The sequence below is a fragment of the Crassostrea angulata genome, chromosome 2, assembly GCF_025612915.1.
Source record: "Crassostrea angulata isolate pt1a10 chromosome 2, ASM2561291v2, whole genome shotgun sequence".
Classification (NCBI taxonomy): Eukaryota; Metazoa; Mollusca; class Bivalvia; order Ostreida; family Ostreidae; genus Magallana; species Magallana angulata.
The window spans coordinates 57,826,514-57,850,609 of record NC_069112.1 but is presented as its reverse complement, the minus strand read 5'-3'; the positions used below and the strand labels follow the sequence as shown (position 1 = coordinate 57,850,609).

Below are 24,096 nucleotides of genomic sequence, written 5' to 3'. Positions count from 1 at the left end.
CTTCCTGCTGATTAAGCATGTTTGAGATGTATCACCACCCCCCAAATCTAATGCAGCTTCAAGAGATAGCAGGTGCCCCCATCATCTTTGTTTACAATTAACTTAGACAAGAGAAAGTCCATCATTGTTGAAAACGCATTAGAGTTCAGACACTGGAGCTTCACTCTACACAAAAATTAAGGGAGACTTTTGAAATCTAAGACTGAAAAAGGATTAATTTAGAGAAATGCCAAAATTCAAAAGGAGAAACAATTGTGGCTTTAAGGCAAGAAATGTACCCCACAATAAGGGGGTAGCAAGTGAAAAGTTGCAAAATTCCCAAGGACAGTACAGGAGACTGCCTGAGGATATGGACCAAATGGTTCGAGACTGTCCGTCAGCCTCCGAACGAGAGGAAATGCTCCTCCGGCCCAACTGCTACCATCTCCTGAGGCCGAGGAGGCTTAGGGCAAAAGATCATGAAAGTTGCCTAGATGGAAATGAATCAGAGCAGTAAGTCAAATTTTCAGAAAACGAGTAAGACAGGAGATTTTTTTCCCCAATTTTCTTACATTTACCCCATTCAAATATCTGCTTTATGGTTAATTATCCAAGAAAATGACCTTAAAAGGGTGGGGTTCATGTATTTAAAAATTACATGTAATTACATGTAGGTACATGAGAAGTCAAGTGTGATACATGCAGCTAAAGGGCATTTCAGTAAATTGAGACAAAAACAAGAAGCTTAGGTTGCCTAAAACTGAAATTACATCAATTTGAAATTGTACATGTCAAGCCTGTTAGTCTAAGGGAAGTAACTCTAATTACTGCTTGCATGCTCTGCATACTGGTGACTGTTTCAAGTAAACAAATCATTGTGACTTTACCTAGGCTGGCTGATCAAAATTCACATAGACTCCTCCACCTGGGAAAAACAGCTGAGATGTGGAATGAGGTTCTCCGACTTCACCAGCAGGAGACACCTAAATGCACTGGACTTCTGTCCTGGGACTTGGCGTCGGAAGAGAGGCGGGGACTTGGAAGCAGAATGGGGCTACGCTGCACCAAGTGTACCTACTCGTCTAGGCGTTACAACCTGTATGAGGAGGTAGATACCAAATCCCCGGGTAGAAAGGCAGCTAAAATCAATTATGGTCTGCAAGTTGGGCTCAGTCAAACTCCTGTGGGTAATGATGGGATGCGGAAAATTCTTCTCTGTACTAATACTCCTCCTCCTGCTCGTAGGTCCCTACAAAAAGCTTCCAATAAAGTTTTGCCCTTGATCCAAAACATCAACGAGGCTGACATGAGTGACAGGTGTCGCCGGCTGGTAGATGTGAACACCCTGAGGGGAAATGAATCCCCACATGCCATCCCTGTACAATGCGATGGCATGTACAATAACCCCCTCTACTCGGGGGTGGGTGAGACACCCTTCCAGCCGGCGACACAAACTGTGTACTCATTTGCTGAGAATGTCACCTCAAAACACCAAATAATTAAAATGGTATAAGATATGCTCAAAACATGGTCACTTACTTGATGAGGGCTCTCGTGACCATCAATGCAACCCCGGGGTCTGTGGGGCAAACCTTCCGATGCATCACACGATAGGGGATGAGTTCACGTGGGCCAGGGAGGGTATGGCGGAGCTACTCTGTGAAGATGGCCTGGAGGTAAGGGAAGTCACCACCGATCCAGACAGCTCTGCTGGTCGGGCTGCAGACTCCCTCTATAAGGATGGTCTGCTGGAAAATAAGCCATGTCACTATATTGACACTCGTCACCTGTCTGAGAGCATAAGAAAAGCAATCAAAAGAGACCAGAGACTCTTGGAGATCATGCCGAAAAGAACCAAGGCAGAAAAAACCAAACTTTTGCACAATTTTGCCCTTGATGCTGTTGACAGGTGTACAGCCGAGATAAATCAAGCGCATGCACTATATGCGGGTGACGCAGATAAAATAAAAAACAAGCTCTCTTACACCAAACATGCAGTGGTTAAGTGTTACACAGGGGATCATGCCTTATGCAAAAAACACTCATTAGTGTGCAAAGGGAGGGTAAATAATAACTGGGTACGCAAGAGTTCTTACCTAGGTCAAAATTTTTCAATACCGTCCTCCGATGAGAATGAAACAATGCTCCATGCTTGTTTCTCAAAGCGGTTGTCTCCAGCTGTCTTGGACAAGACAATCAAAAACAGTAATTCTCAGAAGGTCGAAAGCTTCAACAGAACTCTGCGACGATCACTGCCTCGCAATGTCACCTTCACAAGAAACTTTGCTGGCCGGGCTCACAGTGCTGCTCACTCCTGTAACAACGGTCCCGGCAGCTCCCTCCGAGGTCTCTGCGCAGGGGTTGGTGCTTCCATACCCTCTGGTGGCCAAGTGGACCAGACCCTAGATAAAATACAAACAGATTATGAGTTAAATAAATCATATCAAAAGTCTTTATCTTACAAAGCAAAAAGAGTAACAAAACGAAAAAAAATGTACAAACTTTATGAGAAACATCAGGAAGAAATTAAATATAAAAAAAAACATGATGTTGACTGAATCTCGAGCCCGATCATGCAAAAAGACTCATACAGAACACAATTATTCCAAACCAGATCAATAATTCCATGATTATATTTTAAAAACATCAAATTACACTAAAATATGCATCTTGGATGGGGATGGTGTGCCCCACTGCATACCCCCTGCTGCATGCAATGGATCCTCTCCTGATTCGTGGCATGAGGCTCCAGTGAGAGGTGCATCGGGTTGACACACAGCTTCTCATGGCAGAGATGGCTGACCTCCAGGTTTCCACCTGGAAACTGTGACCTCGTCAGACGCATCTCCACCATAAGAGCCACCCGATGCACTCTCTCAACCTTGCTCCCCTCATCTGGCCATAAAACCCTTATATACCCATAACCATTTCTCCCAACCCCCCCTTTCCATAAGACACAACCCCCCAGACCCCCAACCCTTTCACTCTTTGCTTCTAATTTGTTTCTCAATTTGTTAAAAACGTCCTCCATCATGGATTCTGTAACTAAAAATAACTACTTTCTTCTTTAAAGTCACATGACATGTCAAAAACTGGGTCTCTATAGGGAAAAGCCTACCAATTATTTTCCCATAGAACTCTATACAAACCTTAGGACCTCTCAGTACTTTACTATGACAACAGCAGCCCAATCTTTGGTATCATTTGAAACTTCATTTTAAGCACTTTCAGAAATTTCCAAAAAAAATACATGGTCCCGTGGCGTTTATAGGTCAAATTTGCACTTGTTTACAACTTACAGCGATCAGCAGTAAATGGCACCCTGCATAAAAAATTAACCCCCACTCCTACAATCTCCTCTGGCATTTCTGTATTTTCTGCAATATTCCCTCATCCCATCATTTCTTTCAAACATTTATATTTTGGCTTTAAAATGAAAATAATTACATACCTGAATTCAGCCAATCGCCTGACGCCCATCCATTTATTCCGTGTTACAATGTTCTATAACTTTTTCTCTGATGTCAACATCCGGTGCATTGGTACTCTTATTCCTATACTTATATTGTTACCTACCTCAGAATTAGTCCATTTTACAATTTTCAAAGACTTTACACCTACCTGTCTATGTGTATGAAATTTGAGCCTCGGGACTTCAGTGTCACGGATTCTGTGACCATTTCAATGATGCCATCCAACTGCCAACATCGGTGTAATATGGAGTGATGAACTTTACAAACTCTGTTCCTATATGGATGAAAAAAGTGACTGTAATGAATAAAACAGTTTTCAAATGTCTTGTTTTTGTTTTATGATGTTAATAAAATGATATAAACTCATGTTTGTGTCAATTTCTTCATAGGGGTGGATTCTACCCAGAATTTGAGAGTAGCCTCAGAAAATCAAAGAAATTTAGGAATTAATGTAAAAAATGGAGGTTTTTAATTTACCAATTAGCAAAATTTTTGATCTATATGAGGGGAAAATTATCCCTGACCCTAATGTAGCTAGTGATTCCTATCTGGACCTTCCTGCTGATTAAGCATGTTTGAGATGTATCACCACCCCCCAAATCTAATGCAGCTTCAAGAGATAGCAGGTGCCCCCATCATCTTTGTTTACAATTAACTTAGACAAGAGAAAGTCCATCATTGTTGAAAACGCATTAGAGTTCAGACACTGGAGCTTCACTCTACACAAAAATTAAGGGAGACTTTTGAAATCTAAGACTGAAAAAGGATTAATTTAGAGAAATGCCAAAATTCAAAAGGAGAAACAATTGTGGCTTTAAGGCAAGAAATGTACCCCACAATAAGGGGGTAGCAAGTGAAAAGTTGCAAAATTCCCAAGGACAGTACAGGAGACTGCCTGAGGATATGGACCAAATGGTTCGAGACTGTCCGTCAGCCTCCGAACGAGAGGAAATGCTCCTCCGGCCCAACTGCTACCATCTCCTGAGGCCGAGGAGGCTTAGGGCAAAAGATCATGAAAGTTGCCTAGATGGAAATGAATCAGAGCAGTAAGTCAAATTTTCAGAAAACGAGTAAGACAGGAGATTTTTTTCCCCAATTTTCTTACATTTACCCCATTCAAATATCTGCTTTATGGTTAATTATCCAAGAAAATGACCTTAAAAGGGTGGGGTTCATGTATTTAAAAATTACATGTAATTACATGTAGGTACATGAGAAGTCAAGTGTGATACATGCAGCTAAAGGGCATTTCAGTAAATTGAGACAAAAACAAGAAGCTTAGGTTGCCTAAAACTGAAATTACATCAATTTGAAATTGTACATGTCAAGCCTGTTAGTCTAAGGGAAGTAACTCTAATTACTGCTTGCATGCTCTGCATACTGGTGACTGTTTCAAGTAAACAAATCATTGTGACTTTACCTAGGCTGGCTGATCAAAATTCACATAGACTCCTCCACCTGGGAAAAACAGCTGAGATGTGGAATGAGGTTCTCCGACTTCACCAGCAGGAGACACCTAAATGCACTGGACTTCTGTCCTGGGACTTGGCGTCGGAAGAGAGGCGGGGACTTGGAAGCAGAATGGGGCTACGCTGCACCAAGTGTACCTACTCGTCTAGGCGTTACAACCTGTATGAGGAGGTAGATACCAAATCCCCGGGTAGAAAGGCAGCTAAAATCAATTATGGTCTGCAAGTTGGGCTCAGTCAAACTCCTGTGGGTAATGATGGGATGCGGAAAATTCTTCTCTGTACTAATACTCCTCCTCCTGCTCGTAGGTCCCTACAAAAAGCTTCCAATAAAGTTTTGCCCTTGATCCAAAACATCAACGAGGCTGACATGAGTGACAGGTGTCGCCGGCTGGTAGATGTGAACACCCTGAGGGGAAATGAATCCCCACATGCCATCCCTGTACAATGCGATGGCATGTACAATAACCCCCTCTACTCGGGGGTGGGTGAGACACCCTTCCAGCCGGCGACACAAACTGTGTACTCATTTGCTGAGAATGTCACCTCAAAACACCAAATAATTAAAATGGTATAAGATATGCTCAAAACATGGTCACTTACTTGATGAGGGCTCTCGTGACCATCAATGCAACCCCGGGGTCTGTGGGGCAAACCTTCCGATGCATCACACGATAGGGGATGAGTTCACGTGGGCCAGGGAGGGTATGGCGGAGCTACTCTGTGAAGATGGCCTGGAGGTAAGGGAAGTCACCACCGATCCAGACAGCTCTGCTGGTCGGGCTGCAGACTCCCTCTATAAGGATGGTCTGCTGGAAAATAAGCCATGTCACTATATTGACACTCGTCACCTGTCTGAGAGCATAAGAAAAGCAATCAAAAGAGACCAGAGACTCTTGGAGATCATGCCGAAAAGAACCAAGGCAGAAAAAACCAAACTTTTGCACAATTTTGCCCTTGATGCTGTTGACAGGTGTACAGCCGAGATAAATCAAGCGCATGCACTATATGCGGGTGACGCAGATAAAATAAAAAACAAGCTCTCTTACACCAAACATGCAGTGGTTAAGTGTTACACAGGGGATCATGCCTTATGCAAAAAACACTCATTAGTGTGCAAAGGGAGGGTAAATAATAACTGGGTACGCAAGAGTTCTTACCTAGGTCAAAATTTTTCAATACCGTCCTCCGATGAGAATGAAACAATGCTCCATGCTTGTTTCTCAAAGCGGTTGTCTCCAGCTGTCTTGGACAAGACAATCAAAAACAGTAATTCTCAGAAGGTCGAAAGCTTCAACAGAACTCTGCGACGATCACTGCCTCGCAATGTCACCTTCACAAGAAACTTTGCTGGCCGGGCTCACAGTGCTGCTCACTCCTGTAACAACGGTCCCGGCAGCTCCCTCCGAGGTCTCTGCGCAGGGGTTGGTGCTTCCATACCCTCTGGTGGCCAAGTGGACCAGACCCTAGATAAAATACAAACAGATTATGAGTTAAATAAATCATATCAAAAGTCTTTATCTTACAAAGCAAAAAGAGTAACAAAACGAAAAAAAATGTACAAACTTTATGAGAAACATCAGGAAGAAATTAAATATAAAAAAAAACATGATGTTGACTGAATCTCGAGCCCGATCATGCAAAAAGACTCATACAGAACACAATTATTCCAAACCAGATCAATAATTCCATGATTATATTTTAAAAACATCAAATTACACTAAAATATGCATCTTGGATGGGGATGGTGTGCCCCACTGCATACCCCCTGCTGCATGCAATGGATCCTCTCCTGATTCGTGGCATGAGGCTCCAGTGAGAGGTGCATCGGGTTGACACACAGCTTCTCATGGCAGAGATGGCTGACCTCCAGGTTTCCACCTGGAAACTGTGACCTCGTCAGACGCATCTCCACCATAAGAGCCACCCGATGCACTCTCTCAACCTTGCTCCCCTCATCTGGCCATAAAACCCTTATATACCCATAACCATTTCTCCCAACCCCCCCTTTCCATAAGACACAACCCCCCAGACCCCCAACCCTTTCACTCTTTGCTTCTAATTTGTTTCTCAATTTGTTAAAAACGTCCTCCATCATGGATTCTGTAACTAAAAATAACTACTTTCTTCTTTAAAGTCACATGACATGTCAAAAACTGGGTCTCTATAGGGAAAAGCCTACCAATTATTTTCCCATAGAACTCTATACAAACCTTAGGACCTCTCAGTACTTTACTATGACAACAGCAGCCCAATCTTTGGTATCATTTGAAACTTCATTTTAAGCACTTTCAGAAATTTCCAAAAAAAATACATGGTCCCGTGGCGTTTATAGGTCAAATTTGCACTTGTTTACAACTTACAGCGATCAGCAGTAAATGGCACCCTGCATAAAAAATTAACCCCCACTCCTACAATCTCCTCTGGCATTTCTGTATTTTCTGCAATATTCCCTCATCCCATCATTTCTTTCAAACATTTATATTTTGGCTTTAAAATGAAAATAATTACATACCTGAATTCAGCCAATCGCCTGACGCCCATCCATTTATTCCGTGTTACAATGTTCTATAACTTTTTCTCTGATGTCAACATCCGGTGCATTGGTACTCTTATTCCATCTACGTATGTCGATAAAAAAGTTCCGAGCACTCATCCAAAGATCGAGTCAGAACAAGTGATTCCATTGGTTAACTGAAAGGTCACACTGACGTGACCCTGCATGGGATGTTGTTAGATGTTTGAGAAGCGGTAGCGGATTCAGAACGTCTAATTTTAATTAGATTGTGCATAAAGACACACCAAAAGAGCCCGGCTTTTAGCACTTCAGTACTTTGATTTTTTTATTTTGTGACCTGAAAAGGTCTTATCATCTTATTAAAGAAAAAACATACATGCTTTCAGGAGATGATAAACATACATAACCTTAGACAACACCAAATGTTCTGTTGTTCCTAGTATTATTCATTTTCTGAACCGATTAGAACCATCAATACAAACATGTTCTCTTTCACGATGCTTAACAAAATGTGTACCCTTCTCCAGAAACATTGCGTCAAAGTTGGGGTACTTCGGCCCCTAAAAATCCCTTATTATACAGTAGTGCGTTGGAATTTTTTAAAAGTTATTTGTAAAATATTCCACTAGTCTATGACCCCTTTTGTAATACATCAGTCTCTTCTTCTTGATTTCGTAGAAAAAGAACTTTATCTTACTGTCTTGTTTGTTACATATGTCTTTACGAAATGTAAATTGACAAAAAAAGAAGAAGTTCAAAACGTACTTGAATATCCACTTAGAATTTGTACCAATTTTTTGCTACAGCGATCCCCAAGGAATAGCGACATTAGCGTCAACTTTAAACATATGAATGCATGTCTATGCATATCACCAATATTAGTTTATTTAAGAAACCTGTATTTATTTCAGGTACATGTAATGTGTAAAAACAACTATATAATTTTATGCAGCACTTGTGTTTTTAAGACTAAAGTAAAATATTACATCGGCCTCCTTCCCATAATGTCTCCTCTTTGTATATTTGAAAGTTTTGTGGATACAGTAAGTTCAATATATACATGAAATATGATACAATCATAAATTATCTAAACAAGTACTGGTAAAACAAAAAATCAATGTATCTAAATGGAACAAATTGTTACCGATAGACTGTGGCTAAGAAACATTGCTTACTGGATGGGTAAATCCAACAGTCCAACTCTCCTGTGTAGAGCAAAAAAAAAAAATACAAATGTTTTTAAAAGTAGAATATTTTTTCGTTTGATTTTGTGGATGATGCAGTATAAAATAAATGTACCTAGTCTTAATCTGCTACTTGAAATTTAAAAGCCAAGCCCCCCCCCCCTCATTTGACATATTTCATTTCAGGATTCCTTGACTACATGTATAATAGTCATAAAATAGTTACCATATGTCTAATATACTCTTTATGAATAAATGAAAACACCAATAAAATATTGAATCAAAACATGGTACCACCATCCTGACTGATTATATATCATGCTCCAGTACGTTCTGTTTATTAACTTTTTTCACACCAAGTCGGCGATTCTGGTTTAGGACACGATAAGAATTGATCTTACTGGGACAGCTATTAAACATCACAGATCTGATTTTTAATTTTAAAAAATCAGCAGCACTGATTAAAACAATAACATTATTTTTAACAATGAAGTCTAATGAACTGTTGAATCAGTCGATGCAGCTGTTAGTTCTTCATCAGAACATTTCTATGATTTATCATATCAGTTCATGTTGCACCAAGTTGCAATGGATATACTGTGGAATCTTTTAATTTCGTGGGGGCCAATTTTCGTGGATTGTTGGTTTTTTGCTTGTTCGTGGGGGTCTAATTTCATGGATGAGTCAGTTTTCAATTTCAGTAGGTAAACCAAACATTTTATAATTAGTTTTCGTTGAAGATGTAAATTCGTGGGCGAGGGCTACCCACGATTACCACGAAAATTGAGCCACCACGAATTCTAATGATTCCACAGTAATGTTTAGGGATATTGCAGACTTCGTAATGCACCGAAACGCAATATATAGAATGAGTTCATGTCTGTCTAGGTTAATACCTAACTCAATAGAACTATACCATTGCAGTTGGATAAGATAAGGCTTATTATAAAATAAAGCCTTTGCTTTCGGACTATATCACTTTCAAGGTTGGTAGCGAAAGTGTTAACTAACAATGTTAATCATCTTGGCTTTAATATGTGCAACACTTTTTTGCAGAGGATGCAATGGCTCTGAATTGGCAGGTCATGGGACCCCGGTCCAGTTTATTCTCGAAAGACTGTTTGTATTAGAAGAAAAAGTCGGTAAATATGAAGAGACAATTCGATTGCTAGAGAGAAAATTGGAAAAAAGAGACCGCACGATCGCTGAACTCAAGCGCATTGTTCAGAAACAAACTCTGGATATTGAGTATTTGCAAAGAGCTGATGAAAATAGACCGATATTGAAAAGCAAGAGTAAACCAAACTTAGAACGACATGACGAAGGTTTGACAAATAGAAACACAAGGTCCACCTGGTATCCAATCAGTGAGTGTTATTTCACGCATGTATTTTAAAATCTATTAAGAATTAAAGACATTTTTCGCCTACAAGATATTTTTCTTCTACTATAACAACATGCATTTTCATTTTATGTACTGAGATCGTTATTGTAATCTTGATATCAAAGGCTTCTAAACCTAAAATTGTTCGATATTAGTTTCTCGTTATCGTGAACTTTCACTTTAATTTTTTTGCAGGTGACGCTGTTGCATTTTATGCATACATGAGGGCAAGTGAAATTAATCCAAGCAGACATCACGTGATCATTTTTGACGTAGTTGTCACAAACGAAGGTAACGCGTACAATCCGAACCTAGGAGCGTTCATAACCCCCGTGGATGGTGTTTACGCTTTTAACTGGAACGTTATTGCTCACGAAAATAACCATATTTTTACCGAAATAGCTGTTAATTCACAGAGCATCGGAAACGCGTTTGCGGACAGTGGTAATCATTCTGACGTCAGTTACTCTTCAGTTACCGTAGTAAAAAGATTAAATGCAGGCGATGCTGTCCTGATCCGCACTCCAGCAGAATCGAACCTTGCGTCGAGAGGAAGTATTGTCAGCTTCCACGGAGGCCGGTCTACGTTCAGCGGATGGAGAATTTTCTAAAGTTATAACTCTATTCTATGTCAAATGTTTTTTTTTAATAAATCAAGACACATGCAAATAGTTTAATGTCGTTTTTTTTTTTTGTTAAAAAGGTTTTGCATGTGTGGCTGAAAGACGAATGGTTGCCTAATTTTTAACCTTTCTTCTGGTTTCCGACTTATTCATACGACTAAGAGGTACCACAACAAATGCAAGCATTTAAATGCATAATTTTGATTTTGACAGAATTCTAAACAATTAATCATTTTGATTGACGAATACACATTTGTGAAGAAGAAGAAGAAGAGGATGACAATGAGGCGATATCAATATTATTCATTTATTCAACTAATAATTCAATATGTTTTCCTCCTATCAGAGAATACATTACATACATAGTATATCATTATATCAAATATTAGGACGATACAACAATCATGAAGTTAAGATATACAAATATAAATAGTGCCTGTTTGGGAGGGTAACAGTTGAAATTGAGACTCCGAGGAAACCATTGTCAACCGACGCGAGGCAGAGGTTAACAATGGTTTTTGAGGGGTGTCAATTTGAACTGTTATCCTCCCAAACAGGCACTATCTATTTTATTATACTGAATGTCTTAATATTAAAATTTTATTTACTGCTTTTATATAGAAATGACGTGAATTCTACGCCGAACCGTGCGCGCATAATTTACGCGCATTTAACAATTCGTTGTGTTACTCATTGCTAAGTGTGTTGCCAACGCTGAGGGTAATAGAACGGATTGTCAACTGTGTCTTAACCAATCAGATTTCAGTATTTAACATGAAAGTAAAATAAAAGCTCCTATCATATTCTTATGTGATGCTTTTGCACATATCCGATTGTTTTCAGGCCCTGAATGTCTTTGACGTTAATATGTTGAAATCTATTTGAAAACCGTTCTAGATTTCACATTCATAACGTGTAGAGGGAAATACCGCTTTCACCAAAAAAAAAAGATTAACCACTAAGATATCCGACAGTAAAACTAATGTTAGCGATGAAATTAAAAACTCTAAATAATATAATTCGGAGGTATTCATATCTTTGACATCAATAACAAAAACTGATTTTTCATTATGCCATTATAATTAGATGTTACAGGTATAAAAGTTAAAACTAGCCATGCGTTTCTGCAAAGCTTCCACATGTACATGTACAATCAAGACCCATTTAACACGTAACTATTGTAACGTGCAAGGGGGTCACTGCCTGTGATCCCCGCGGGCCCGTACCCAAGATAGAATCGGATAGCCCTGATTGCTTCCAATATTTACAAGTGCAGACTTTAATCACCGCTCCTGCACATATATAGGGACTCAACGTTACGCAGGCAGGGATGATCGCACACCTACTCAACTGAACAGGTACCAACGTTAACGCAAGCAGGGATGACCGACACTTGCGCCAACAACGCAACCTAACGCAAGCAGGGAGTGCCGCACACTTCCGCTAGAAAGGCCAGAACACCAGCAGGGATGACCACACACTAGTGCTCCGGGGCAACCACCACCAATACGAGCAGGGATGACCGCACACTTGTATTAATGCGATACAAAGCAGGGATGACCGCACACTCTGTATCGTAGGTTAGAACACGCGACTATTAGATAGAGCAGGGATGTCCACATACTCAATTTAGCCGTTCCTGTACAAGTTTAACCCTAAACAGTCGTTCGTCGTAACGCAATAAACACTGTCCCTATATATATGCTGGCCTAAAATAATTCGAAGTATCTAAAAACGGGAAATAAAAAATAAACAGACTTATCCGGCCTAACCCAAAACTACTTATGCAGAACAACTTATATACATTAAATATTTATTATTGTATAACAAATAATCATCACACTAATTGGTAATTATTGGTAACATTAATTAAATAATCAAAAATCAATAAATCAAAGGGGAATAACTCTAGCTAAAAAAAATACATCAATAAGTTGCCCGCTTCACTATGTTAATGCAACGCTTAATTGTCATGTCAAGAGCAGTTAAGTGATTTAACTTCAGGAAAGCAATTGTTATCCTAATGACAACAAGAAAACTGTCAAAGTAATGCAAATGACAGATAACATATCAGTCATCAACCATTGACATTATTCAAAGCAACTACATGTACATGTTTTATAAAACCAAACGCAAATGTGTACACTATTTAAAGCCAGTGTTGGTTTAGTGGTTGATGTGTCAACAATTAAGAATCAGGATGCTTTAATATTGATATTGCAAATTGCAGAAATGACTTCCTAAATAAGAAAATATTTAAAGACTTTTAATCCCACATACCATGACTGATTTTTAAGAGTTGAGGGATAAAACGGATTTTAACCTGTATTCAAATATCATACATTAGGCATCTTCTCTGGTCACTGTTCAATAGCTACGATGTTTACACTATATAAATAGTGCCTGTTTAGGAGGGTAAGAGTTGAAATTGACACCCCGAGAAAATCTTTGTCAACCGACGCGAAGGGGAGGTTGACAATGGTTTTTGAGGGGTGTCAATTTCAACTCTTACCCTCCTAAAAAGGCACTATTAATTTTATTATACTGAATGTCTTAGTTTTAAAGAAAACTTAAAAGCTTTTATATCTGAATGACATGAATTCTATGGCGAACCGTACGCGCAAAGTTTACGCGCATGTAACAATTTGTTGTGTTACCCGTTGCCAAGTGTGTTGCTAACGCTGAGGGTAATAGAACGGATTATCAACTGCGGCTTAACCAATCAGATTTCAGTATTTAACATGAAAGTATAATAAATAATAATACCATATATTGTAGCACTGACTTTGTCAAAAAAAAGTTTAATAATTTTCAAGTAAAATATTTCTAAATAAATATTTTCTAATGTGTTTACACTTTCATTTTCTTTGCACTTGATAACACTACGAACCGATTTTGAATGTAATACATGTACATATCATATAACAAACCATCAACTAATATTAGACTTTTAATGTATTTTATGATTCATCAGAATTTTTTCCGTTTAAATGAATTTTATTATGGAAAAAATCTGTATATCTGTAAATCAACAATTGTCACAAAGAATTAAATGGACATACAAAACAACAATAAAAGGATGCTTAAAAAGCTGATTTATTATCAAAATGAAAATATATTATTTCGGCGCGGTAAGTGTTATTGTTTGGATGTCTTGGCCAAAAGAATTTTGCACATAACATTGATATTGCCGTAAATTATCTCTGGCAAGGTGTTTGATGCGTATCACTGCTTTGTATAGACTGTTCTCTGCATGGACATTAGATGGAATGTGGCTTTGTGTGGCCTGCAAAAAGTTTTATATGAGCTAATTGCTGGAAAATACTCTGGTCGAATAACATTACATATTAGGTCTTTTATTGACTAGCTTAACCTTCTGTTTATGAGATTGATTAACCGGATATATTTCTGTAGTAAGTCAGTAACAAACTTAATAAGTGTTGTGTTTACCCGAGGAATATTAATTCAGAAATCTATTCACAAAAAGCGATCATCTACGTCAATCAATGTAAATGTGGCCTTACATCTCGTTCAATTTTACTTAATCGAACTCTTCAAAATCATCATTCTCACATATCAAACACTCTTTGAATATTAAAGTTAACAATTGTATACGTTTTTCTGTCTTCCTCCGCAGATATTTGAGCAAATATCGATGATGCTCAGGACACTACAATGTGACGTCAATTCAATGGGCAACTACTCTAATTTCAAAATAATTGCAAAGAACAACTACTAAAAAAAATTAAAAACTTAAGGTACGCAGTTTCGGTATTAAATATTATGAAATGCTGAGATGAGTAGGCGAAGCGTCGGCCATTTTGCCGAATATTAACTTTCACATGACGGCGTAGAGATATATCCGACAGTCGTGTTATTGTAACTATTGTATATAACAATAATATAATAATAATATATGTGTACACTTTATTATATAAAATGCTGTCTTCAAAAAATTTATGGCCATGAGTTTTGCAGATAAGATGTATGTTCTCTATTGAAATACCGGTATACTACGAGCTAAGTACATTATTTTTATGAGTTGGAAATTACAGCAGCTTTATTGTAAACGTTTTTTTCACACACACAAGTAACATGCAAGAAACAAGCTAATGTCTAGTAAAATCAAAGGGCATTTTGAAATATTCATTCGCATCAGATTCTGCAAAATTGTTTCGAAAACTGGATATGTAAACTTTGTCCTTCTAATACAAACAGCCTGACATTTGTCTAGGTTTTTTTCTTACCATCATATTCCATCCAAGTGAGTAATACATTGGGTTGCTTTTCACGTCGCAAGTCAGCAGTACATCGTCGCCATAGTGATAGTGTGCAGGCGTTATCGTTATGGATGTAATAGATGGGGGCCCTTGACCTATATTTTTGAGTAAAGAACAAGATAGGGTATCGTACAAGATGTTGTGATTATATTGGTTTTGAAATCAGTTACTTATGACTTAAAAACGATACTCATCATAATACAACACTTAATATATGTGTACACAATACAAACTTTGAGTTGTTATTGTCGGAGTTGTTGTTGTAGTAGGAGTAGTTGTTGTTGGTGGGGGTGTTGTCGTCGTTGTTGTAGTCGTGGTTGATTTTGTTGTCGTTGCTGTTGTTGTTGTCGTTGTTGGTTTTGTTGTCGTTGTTGTTTTTGTCGTAGGAATAGGAACGAATTGAGATTGCTGACTGCTGATCTGGTTGTTACACAGATTTGTTTGACAACAGCTATACTTAAAATTCTCATCGGAGTACCCACACATCTATAAGCAACAGTTGACGCGTTTTATAATTGATGTTGGTGTTACCGTTATTTTTACATATCGAAATTGATGCAAAAGAAGCTGAAAGTAATATTTCGGGTATTGGTCTAAGTTGTTTGAACTTGCTTTGTATTGTAGAACTTTTGATGCGCAAAATAATGTAAGAAAATAATTAATGATGATTACATCATAGCAACTGTCTTTTTAATTTTATTGGCACACGATTTTTTTAAACCAAATTTTGATGATGTATCTTTGTTTCAATAAACATTTGAATTTTTCTCCACTAACAAATTGGAACACTAGTAAAAAAATAAGTTTTATTTTCCGTTCAATATTCTCAGTTACAAACATTAATCAGTGAGTCACCCAATCAAACATTTCTTATAAGAATTGTTTTAAACGACGTTATAAAAAACAAGACTTATCCTATTCCTCAAAAATTCAAACAAACGCTATACATGTATCATGAAAAAAATTCTTCAAGCTCAATACCATCACCATAACTATATGCATGCTCTTACAAGTACATGTATGTCATTTGTTACGTATCAATTAAATTCTAGAGAACAGACATGGAAAAGCTTATAACAATCAACGTCACCAAAGGCGTTCGACGATGAATAAATGCGGACAGCAGTAGGTTATATATTTAAATGACTCATCAAAATGCCCTACATTCTTCAATAAAATTTGTGTATGTTACAGAAAGCCTTATAGATATAGTTACCCTTGATTGTCCAGTACATGCAGAATGGTATATTTTGTGACTGTTAGCTGTTCCAGTACCAGACGTGATTTCGCTCGTGTAACAATGCTTGAAAATATAGTTTTATATGCTTAAGATCTGCTTTTTAATTTAAAATACGGTCGATCAATCGAGATTGATTAATTTTTTTTGCATTTAAACTTACACTATCTTGATCGCACCAAGTAACTTGGTCACAGTCGTTGGGATTTGATAACTCTTTGCAGTTGAAACACATGCGTCCATTGTGATAATCATAATCTAAAATGTATTTTTATCAATTAATGTAAAGCTATGTTCGGTTCCAGTGTCACGCATATTTGACCAAGTTACCACTGTATTAGTCATGATTGGTGTAATTCGTGTCTAATTTATACTCTTATCGATTTTAATATGCGTTCAAAACATATTATACGTTTGATTATAATATACATTGAATATGTATGTTAATACCATGCAAATGAATTGAATTAAACATTTTAAACCTGCAACTCCACAAGAACCTCCGTTGTTGCAAGCAGTAGTGTTACAGCAAGATTCACAAACAGGAAATCTACCGTCGTCATCCTCATCAAAATCAACTTCAAACGAATCGGGAGCACCTTCCTTGACCATAACGTTCCTTCTTCCAACTATTGATGTTTGAGGTCCACCTATGCTGCTACAGACCTAGAGAAAATAATTCTTTTTACAAAGCATAACTATCAAATAATTGACAATTTTGAATTTTTAGTTTTCGTTCATAAATGCTAAAATATAATTTTAGTTCCCCCTGACCTGAGACACTCTGACATATGGTTTAAAACACACATCGATACATGTTCACGTTTTACTTTTTAATTCATCAAAAACGTTAGTAACAACAATTTTAATATAAGCATATGTATATCATTTTCAATTGTATACAATAAATCAGTCTGAAGTTCCTACGAAACATTTGTTATATAAAAAAAAAAACACTTGATAACTCACAACATTACTTTTACATCCCAAGTCATAATAAATGGCGTTGTGTCTAACATACTTTTCAATGTAGCATTGCTGTAATGAGAATAATATCGTATAAGACATGCATACATGTATCTACACTATTTTTTGAAGTAAAAGTGGCATAAAGCACACTTGGTTTGTTCTATAACACAAATGCTATTTGAATATGAGCCATAGGCTCTAGTGAGTTTGTTTGATAAAAATGGGTCCGTCCTTCCCGTTATCGTTGGCGTCAACAACTTTTTTTAATTGTTAGGTGTGGGCCATCAGGGGGATGGAATGTTTATAAGACTATATGCTAAATTGGAATTAAAAGGAAAAAACAATTATAAATCTTATTCTTTTAAACTAAACCTAAACCATTAAAAATAGCTCAAAGTTTAATACAGGAATTATGTGTGGAGATAAATTTAAAAACCTTATAAAAAATGTATTCTGATTTGTGTACATAATTTGCAGTTTATACTCTAACGGTGGTCTAAAGTATTTCTAATTAGGTAAAGCTATTGTTGTTGAGGTTAATTTAGGAATGTTTTGAGATAAATTTAAATCCCCTTATAAATATCGGTATTCTAGGTTGTCTAGATATTTTTGCAGTTAATACTCTAATGATGGTTTTGAGCTTTGTTTTATCAGTAAAAACTAAAGTTGCTTAGGTAAGCCATGTGGTCCCTGGGTCTCTTGTTATATATTAACGGTATTTATAGAACTTAAATTGACGTAGGCTTTAAGATGAAAACTGAATGTTGCGCAGTGCCTGTTTTAGAATCTCAGCTTATTATGACTGTAACAAATTAGCAGAAAAAATATTCCCCTTTCTTAGCCCTGTAAATGGTTTGTAGAACGGTGTTTAATTAGCTGGAAAGGTCAATTGACTAAAACGAATTTTAAAAAGGTAATTGCCAAATAATATAAAACGTTTTCTCGTTATATTTGAAAAAGAATGCAATATTTTTATCATGCACACATCACTTAAGAAGGCTTTGTGGTTCATAAATCGTCCATTACATCAAGCCTACAATTTTGAAATATGGCCTTAAGCCAGACATTATCATTAATTAAAACTATAAAAAGTGCAATATGTCTTGCGTTTAAATCGTACTTAATAAAATTAATAAATCATACAATATCAGTTAACAGAGATCTTTCTTTTAAAAAATCAATGTTGAAAAATTATACAACCATCTACCTTTCTTTTAAAATCTTACCTGGTGATTCCCACATCTGGTCACCAAGTAGCATTCGTGGGGGCTGTTTAAGTCCCTGCAGTTCATACATAACTGACCTGCCACTAAAAATAAATTAAATTGTTAAGCATATTTCGTTTTAACCAAGACTAAATATACAGTCAACGAAAACCATTAACAGAGTGAGCGCTCAGTACAGATGATATGGGTGTCAAATTCATGACAATTTATATATTTAATAAATGCACGAAAATTAAAGAATATGTGAGTTTCGTATGAATGCACATTTACTTAAAAACGCAAGTCATATGTAGTTTAAATATATATATATATATATATATATATATATATATATATATATATATATATATATATATATATATATATATATATATATATATATATATATATATATGATTAAGTTTCCGGTTAATAACTTTAAATTATATATAAATCACGGTTAAAACTTTTTTATCAAATAGTTCTCTCTAGTAGATCGGGCGATTGTATTTGAAGTCCACATTTTGTAAAATGGATATATTTTAAATGTTTCCTTCTCCCTAGTCAATGTTCCGAACCTGGAGTGTTTCTCACTATTTCGTTCTTTTTTGTTGTTTGTGCACTCTCACTCGGGCGTTGTGTTGGTTAGTCTGGCTAATATAATTTTCCCCACAGGTTGGACAAATTGCACAGTAAATAAAATTAGATTATTTGCAATTCATTGGGGCACTAGTTTTTAGAATTTGGACATTTTTGAATATTATTCCTTCTCCCTCGTGTATAAAATTCACATGTTCCACTTTTTGATGGGAGTAGTATTGCAGGACAAGAACCTTGCTTTGGAGAGAATTATTCGCTCTCAAATTCGGCGCTTGTCTTCTGCTGTTTATGATTGATGATTGGTTGAACAGTTTTTGTTTCAAATTTTCTGATTGTTCTGATATTGGTAAAAACGTTTTGCTGATTTCAAAATTTTATGGTTACACGGACTATGTGTAGTTACAAACGGAATTTTCTCATCTAGTTTTTCTTCCTTAAGGAGTAAGTAACTGCACATAATCCGTGTATAACCCCCCCCCCCCCAAAAAAAAAATAAAAAATAAATAAACAAAAACAAAAACAACAACGACAAAAACAAAACTTAAAGGCTGAGGATTACATTGTAAGACCCTCAAGAGAACCCGATGTAAAACTATATCAAAAGATAGGAAACAAAACAGATCTACACAATACACGTTTTATTTTCAATTGAAATTCTTCGATTACCTGTTATTTCGATTAATCCAAATATCAAAGTCAGTTGCATGATCCAACTGTTTAACTGAAATAGGAATGAATATCTATAAGTCAAAAAGGAAAGTCCATACATTGTAATGTGAATGATGTACGACTTTAAAACACTTTTTAACGCACTTGCTTTTCATTAAATGGAATGTGCGATCATTCTAGAAAAAAAATATTTTGTTTTCCATGAAATACGATAAGATGCTGAATATTATGGTGTTGAATTTTGGAGTTTATTTCCAATCTGGCCATAGTTAAGACTTCTCAAAATAATGATTTACTGGAAAGCATTTTAATTTCAACGATAAATATGTTCTCCACCAAGAGGTAAATTTTGAGTAGAACATACAGCAGTAATAATAACGCATTTATCAGATGATATAAATCATATTGACTGTTCATATATGAACAGACTTTTCATTTAAAATGACCAACTGTGACCATCATGAATTGAATTTGAAATGTAAATACAAATAGAAAACATGTTGATACCGTTAACTACAAGCGAATATATATGGAGGGTAATCGTGTTCAAAAATCCAGACTGTAGACTTGTAAATCCGAATATGCAATCGTGTTGATGTGTGAGCCTGAGCATGAATATGTGTAATTCTGATCGTGTAACCTATAAAACTCGGGCATAAACACGTGTAAGATTCGACTCAGTTCCTTCGCATGATGCACATTTTGCAACTTTATTGTTTACATTAGTTAATTAAACCTTCAACTTTGCACACTTTCAATCCGTAGTTTCTGCATTTGTAACTTCAGGCTCGGCAATAGCACATCTAACATGATACAAATTGACAAATGTAAAGTCTACAAGTTTTTCGAATTTTGACATGACCTTATATGGAAACAGTGACGTCACTGATAGAAAAAGGCTAGCTGCAGGTAAAGGCATGCCGTTAACGCCGGAATAGGGACGGAATGATAAAAAAAATTAGGTAAGCCTATAATCATATTAACTCTGGATAACATTTCATAGAGTATTATTTTTCGGAAAATTAAATTATGAGATTGGTGTACATTTTATATCAAAAGAATGTATAAAAGATACGAGTAAAGAATTCGATCGGCTTCAGATATCCTCTTAGAACTGAAAAAAATTACATTTAATGACTTTGTTTGAATACATGTGTATAAAGATATATACGAATTTTTATTCATAGGCGTCTGAACCGGGAGGGGGGGGGGGCTAGGGGGGAGGGGCACTTAGCCCCCCCCCCCCATTTTTTTTGCCAAGTTAGACCTAACCATTAGGAACATAGCAACAGGGAGGATTCAACCCCCCCTACTTTTTCCTCGCAACAAACAAAATTGTTTCTTAAAAGACCTTAAAGAGAATGAAATATTAATAGTGATATTGAAAATTAGAGTCATAGTAGGTATACTAGCACACCCCCCCTCCCACCACCACCACCACGGATTAGGAATTTCATGATGGGGGGGGGGGGGATTGGGCAGGTAAGATTGGAGTTATTGGTATACCCTCCCCCGTGGATTAGAATTTTCATGATTATGGGAATTCTTGTCAATATTATTCATGAATAGTTTAGCCCCCCCCCCCCCTTCAATTTGCTTCCGACGCCACTGTAATTAGAGTACATGCAACAAATTGTTAAAGTATAGGCCTCGGCTGAATTAAGAAAATATCTCCAAATGCATCCTCATCGCTACCCAAAAGTTGTGACAAGACCCCCCCCCCCCCCCCCCCACGCGAAAAATTACACGGGGTCCGTCAGCTGAGTTGCAAAGTTATCGATAAGAAAAACAAACTATTTCAAGACATTGGTTTTGAGAATGTGATTACCCGGTAATATGAGACATAAGAAGCGACACCCTCTTTAAAAAAATGAATAAAAATTCCAAAGATAAGGTTAACTGTCGTGAAATTAAAATGTGTATAAACTATTTTAAGAAATGTTTCTTTGCATTGTCGGCAATATATAGGAAAAAAAGCCTATCATGCAGGTAAAAATTGACATTTTTTAAAAATTATTTTAAGCAATTATTACGGGATTGAGTATGACGTCCTGAATGTCGGTTCAATACAGACTCACTTTGTGAAGTTGGCTGATAAACATTTTCTGGAGAGCTAGTATAATACAGCTTTACAGCCACTTGTGAACTAGCTGCAGGTCTGTAGCTCCCTGTCTAAAAATACAGATGGACGATCTTTGAGCTACAGTGCCTCCCATAGTGAAACTTCAATTTACGGCGCACAAATAATATGTGCTGGTTTTTTTAATATTATTGAAAATTGTGTTATTATTTATCTTTCACTAAAACAACAACAAAAAATATAAATACATGTAAAGTAACATAAATTTTTCCGCGAAAAATTACCAAATCCTTGCAGGTCGTTTATTCTAACTAATTCAGAAAAAAAACAAGAGTAAAAATGGGGTACTCTATATGCAATGTTTTTGCCTAAAAATGACTAAGTTCAACAGCTGATATTTTTATAAATTTTCAGAAATCAAAATCCTAGCAATTTGCATACTTCTGATATATACGTATAAATGATCTGCAAAAGAACAACTTCCTATCTTGAAAACTGTTCGAGGAGTTATCGGTACAATAAGGGTACCTTTTTGACAGCCACTCGCCCGTCTGCACTATTTCAATAATCGGAAACCCGGTTAAAAATTCACTCTCAAAATTCTTAGAATTCAGAAGCAATGGAGTTACATGGGACCTCACGGCGGTCTTCGAACCCCATGCCGCTCAAAATATATTTACCCCCTTAGGAAATTTCTTGATCCGTCTCATTTCTAGAAAAGAGTACGCATTTACTTATATTCGAGTTTAAATTAAATGTCAATTTTTTTTTCAGAGATATAAGATATTTGGCATTTCCTTTCATAATTCCATGAGAATTATATTACGGAAATTAACGCATTAGTCATATCGGCAACGATTTTTTTTTCTACATGAACCTCTTCCTGTTTGGTCCAGTTTCAATCATACCTCAAATTTTTTTCTAAAAACAATACCGGTGTTTTCGATAGAAAAGGTGTCGTTCATTAAAAGCTTATTGCAACAGTTTAGCTGACTATTATGTTTATTTTTCGTTCATTCCGGTCCGGCAGTTACGGCATGCCTTTTCCCGCAGCAAGGCAGTTGCCATATAAGGTCATGTCAAAATTCGACAAACTTTCAGACTTTAATTTGTATCATGTCAGATGTGCTATTGCCGAGCCTGAAGTTACAAACGCAGAAACTACGGATTGAAAGTGTGCAAAGTTGAGGGTTTAATTAACTAATGTAAACAATAAAGTTGCAAAATGTGCATCATGCGAAGGAACTGAGTCGAATCTTACACGTGTTTATGCCCGAGTTTTATAGGTTACACGATCAGAATTACACATATTCATGCTCAGGCTCACACATCACCACAATTGCATATTCGGATTTACAAGTTTACATGTCTGGATTTTTGAACACGATTACCCTCCATAAATATAAGCATCGTTGTTTTTTAGCGTTTACCAGCAATGTTCGTTTGCTAATAACAGTTGTCACGTTAAACTTCCTCAGGCATTAAACATTGATACTTTACAAAACAATCATTAAAGAAAACTTAATGTTTAAAATACTTAAACAGAAAAATAGCTGAATTCATTAGAATTGTTTCATAAAATATTTTTCAAATATTTTAAAGGGGAACATAACACTGCTCATGTAACTATCATTGCAATGATGCTTTGGTGTGTTACGATGTCATATATTCATTATGACGTCATACAGATATGTTTCCGTACTTAACAGCCCTACAGTAGTCATTTTCACAACATAAGCTAAAGGAAATTTAACATTTTTGATTTTAGAAATGTAAATGTACAAAATCATAAGAGGTTAATATAATAAGATATATATTACAATAATCTGTTCATGTGAATTGATTAATCTAAATAATGCATAACTTTTTTATTGTTCAAAATGGAATTTGTAACAAAAGGTCATAATTCCAGAATAAGGGGTAGGAGTGATTCCTATTGTAGTATTTCTCTTAAATGCCAAGAATGTTATCATGACAATTTTGTAAGTTATAAAGCACATGCTGAGGTTGATATGTGAAATTAAAATAAAATCATTGACAATTTTTTATGTGCCTTCAAACATTGTTCAAATTCAGAATCAAAAACTTCAAATTTGACGTGCTGATTTCAGCAATATATTGATATAATTATGATATTGCTATGTAAAAATGTAGTTAACAATTTTGAAATTTGTTTTCTCATTAAAAATTAATGAAGATAATTTGCAAATAAATTCCATCAATTAAAGTAATTACATGTATTGCAAACAATGGAGATTGTTAAAAAAAACCATAATGGAGAAAAGGGGTATAAAAACTATAAAAATATCTCCCGTGCAAGGTAAGAAAGTAGTCATATGCATGAAAAAAAAATATAATGTACTGGACATCATAAAGTAACTTTGTTAAAAAAAGCAAACAAATTCATTAACATATTCTTTTACACT

General features: G+C 36.3%; 2 protein-coding genes, 1 long non-coding RNA gene and 2 pseudogenes across 3 annotated transcripts; 3 read left to right on the top strand and 2 right to left on the bottom strand.

The window, feature by feature from the left end:
- Positions 1 to 226: 226 nt before the first annotated feature.
- Positions 227 to 4,502, top strand: LOC128174553 (uncharacterized; annotated as a pseudogene).
- Positions 4,503 to 4,872: 370 nt separating this feature from the next.
- Positions 4,873 to 6,543, top strand: LOC128174552 (uncharacterized; annotated as a pseudogene).
- Positions 6,544 to 9,623: 3,080 nt separating this feature from the next.
- On the top strand, positions 9,624 to 10,618 carry LOC128170889 (uncharacterized). Its single transcript, XM_052836646.1, has 2 exons — positions 9,624 to 9,990; positions 10,203 to 10,618. The coding sequence occupies exons 1-2, from the start codon at positions 9,636 to 9,638 to the stop codon at positions 10,616 to 10,618; spliced, it is 771 nt and encodes a 256-aa protein (XP_052692606.1). The 5' UTR covers positions 9,624 to 9,635.
- Positions 10,619 to 13,763: 3,145 nt separating this feature from the next.
- Positions 13,764 to 15,211, bottom strand: LOC128170872 (uncharacterized). The gene is made up of 3 exons (XR_008241932.1): positions 15,144 to 15,211; positions 14,878 to 15,005; positions 13,764 to 13,916 (listed from the first exon to the last, which is right to left on the bottom strand). It is a non-coding gene; the product is annotated as an uncharacterized LOC128170872 (long non-coding RNA).
- A 32-nt stretch (positions 15,212 to 15,243) lies between these two features.
- Positions 15,244 to 19,643, bottom strand: LOC128174551 (uncharacterized; the record flags this gene model as incomplete). Its single annotated transcript, XM_052840078.1, has 7 exons — positions 19,588 to 19,643; positions 18,343 to 18,425; positions 17,117 to 17,185; positions 16,630 to 16,813; positions 16,311 to 16,405; positions 16,127 to 16,213; positions 15,244 to 15,396 (listed from the first exon to the last, which is right to left on the bottom strand). Coding segments are annotated over exons 1-7 (711 nt in total), but the record flags the coding sequence as incomplete, so codon positions are not given.
- Between the last annotated feature and the right edge of the window lie 4,453 nt (positions 19,644 to 24,096).

Bases quoted from the DNA above. Each gene is read 5' to 3' on its own strand.
- LOC128170889 (XM_052836646.1), top strand. From the start codon at position 9,636: ATGTTAATCATCTTGGCTTTAATATGTGCAACACTTTTTTGCAGAGGA. The intron at 9,991-10,202 runs GTGAGTGTTATT...ATTTTTTTGCAG, and splicing joins GTCCACCTGGTATCCAATCA to GTGACGCTGTTGCATTTTAT.